The sequence below is a fragment of the Amaranthus tricolor genome, chromosome 9, assembly GCF_026212465.1.
Source record: "Amaranthus tricolor cultivar Red isolate AtriRed21 chromosome 9, ASM2621246v1, whole genome shotgun sequence".
In the NCBI taxonomy this organism is placed as follows: domain Eukaryota; kingdom Viridiplantae; phylum Streptophyta; class Magnoliopsida; order Caryophyllales; family Amaranthaceae; genus Amaranthus; species Amaranthus tricolor.
In genome coordinates this window covers 28,611,870-28,613,944 of record NC_080055.1, presented here as the reverse complement: position 1 = coordinate 28,613,944, position 2,075 = coordinate 28,611,870, and the positions used below count along the sequence as shown (strand labels likewise).

General features: G+C 29.7%; 1 protein-coding gene across 1 annotated transcript; it reads left to right on the top strand.

Moving 5' to 3' along the window:
- Positions 1-1,120: 1,120 nt before the first annotated feature.
- LOC130824037 (auxin-responsive protein SAUR50-like) lies at positions 1,121-1,819 on the top strand. The gene has a single exon (XM_057688906.1). The coding sequence runs from the start codon at positions 1,248-1,250 to the stop codon at positions 1,647-1,649; it is 402 nt and encodes a 133-aa protein (XP_057544889.1). The 5' UTR covers positions 1,121-1,247; the 3' UTR covers positions 1,650-1,819.
- The last annotated feature ends 256 nt before the right edge of the window (positions 1,820-2,075 follow it).

The window sequence follows — 2,075 nt, the reverse complement described above, 5'->3', positions numbered from 1 at the left end:
AAGATTAGAAGTCTATTGAGCATTCAAAACTATGTTTATCAATATATAACTCTTTTTGCTTTTTATTCGTTATTAACCCTACACAGTAATTATTATTAACGTAAATATAGTTAAAAAGTTTTTTATTTGAATTGCCTCAGTTTATATTTTTATAATATTATAGGCAAAATAAAAGGGGTAACAACTAATTAAAATTGACTTTTAATCCAAAAAAAAAAAAAAATACTCATAATAACTTTTTAGCTTTTTGCATTGTAGCTTTTCAGCCTAATTTTTTCTTATAAACAGTGCAAATCAACAAATAATTTTTATTAAAATAAAAATATTACTTTAAATGATCAAAGTAGCCAATAAGCCAAATCCATAGTAAATTTAATTACGCAATTTATGGTTATGGGAGTATAGAAAGACAGCCAATGCGAAAGTGACATTGCAAGTCAGGGTTGATATATATGACTATATGAGATGCTTGAATGCACATGCTTTGGTCTCCCTTCTTAACTTACATATGATTATATATTGAAAAATTATAAACACACTAATTTTTTTAAAAATGGTATCACGATGTAATTATTTTTATTGAGTTGATTTATATATATTTAGTGTGTTGAAGTGATGACTTATAAATTTAAAGTGATTAATTATGAAAAATAGAACAATTATATAGGTCCGTCTCATGATGAAACGGTCTAATACATACAATAGGTTTAGGATAAATTTCATCGGGGTTTGTGTACAATTAACTTTGCTCTTATGGATGTCTTGTTTGTTATATACTATCAAAGTATATTAACATAATATATCATGGGGCCTCAACCATATGCTTAAGCTTTTTGGTTGAGTTGATTCTTTAACATGGTATCAGATTCCAACGTGACAAGAGGTTACGGATTCGAATTTCAATCACCCTTCCTTTAAAGGGAAATATTTTGCGCCATGTATAAGGAGGATTTGTGTTGTATCCACCTCATATGAAGGGGCGTGTTAGCGTATATAATATATTCAAGAGCCTCAATCATCAACCTAAATTTTTAATTAAGTTGATTCCTTGACATATGCAATGAAAGTCGAATAAAAAATTTATTCATATTTTTTTGTGCCTCTTTTGCTTTCTTCTTTTTCCATCTTATCTTTACTTGGCTTGTGCATCGTTACCGGTCTTCTCCGCTGCTATAAAACCCAAGCAAAATTAGACTAAAAACCTTCACCAAAAAAAACAACAAACCAACATTAAAAATTTCTTACGCATGACAAACTCTAAACTTATGTCTAAGAAAAACAAGATGATCATACTAAAATTAGCCATAGAGAAGGTTCAAAGAACACTCTCATTATTAGGCAAGAAACTAACAATATCCGACATCGAAGAATTAGAGCAGCAAGAAAATGATTTCTATGGGAAAGTTTTACCTAAGGATGTAAAGGTAGGACATTTTGCCGTGGTGGCTAAAGACGGAGTATCAACAAAACGGTTTCTGGTACCTTTAAGGTACTTAACACATCCAATGTTTCTTACATTATTGGAGAAAGCTGCTGAAGAGTATGGGTTTGATCATGGGCGTGCACTTACTATACCTTGTAACCCTAGTGAGATTGAGAGGATTTTAGGTGAAAGATGGGATGGGAATACAATATTAAATCACTCTTAAGAGGGTTATTAGTGGTAATTATAGGAGGATTTCTAATTTCATGCTCCAAAGCTATTGAGAATTTGAGTATATATTGAGTAGATTAATTAATTGTGTTAATTAAGTGCATATTATTGTATGTAATGTGAGTTTATCCTTTTGTTCTTCTTTGGGGTATATATGTATACACTTGACTATACTTTTTGTTAGATATATAATCATCATATGTATTATCGTATCGTATCATAACATACATGCTAATTTAGATGCTAAGTTCGACTCTACTAGCAAAATAGTTTTTGATTGCCTGTTCATTACTAAAAGCGTCCCTCAAGAATAATAATACAATTTGACTAAAAAATAGAAGAGCTTTTTGAGTCAAATATCATTATTTCAAAGGAAGTATTCACAAATTCAAATTTTCTTTTTAGTTTATACATAAACTCA

What these genes read in the sequence shown, in the direction of transcription:
- LOC130824037 (XM_057688906.1), top strand. Translation starts at nt 1,248, where the DNA reads ATGACAAACTCTAAACTTATGTCTAAGAAAAACAAGATGATCATACTA.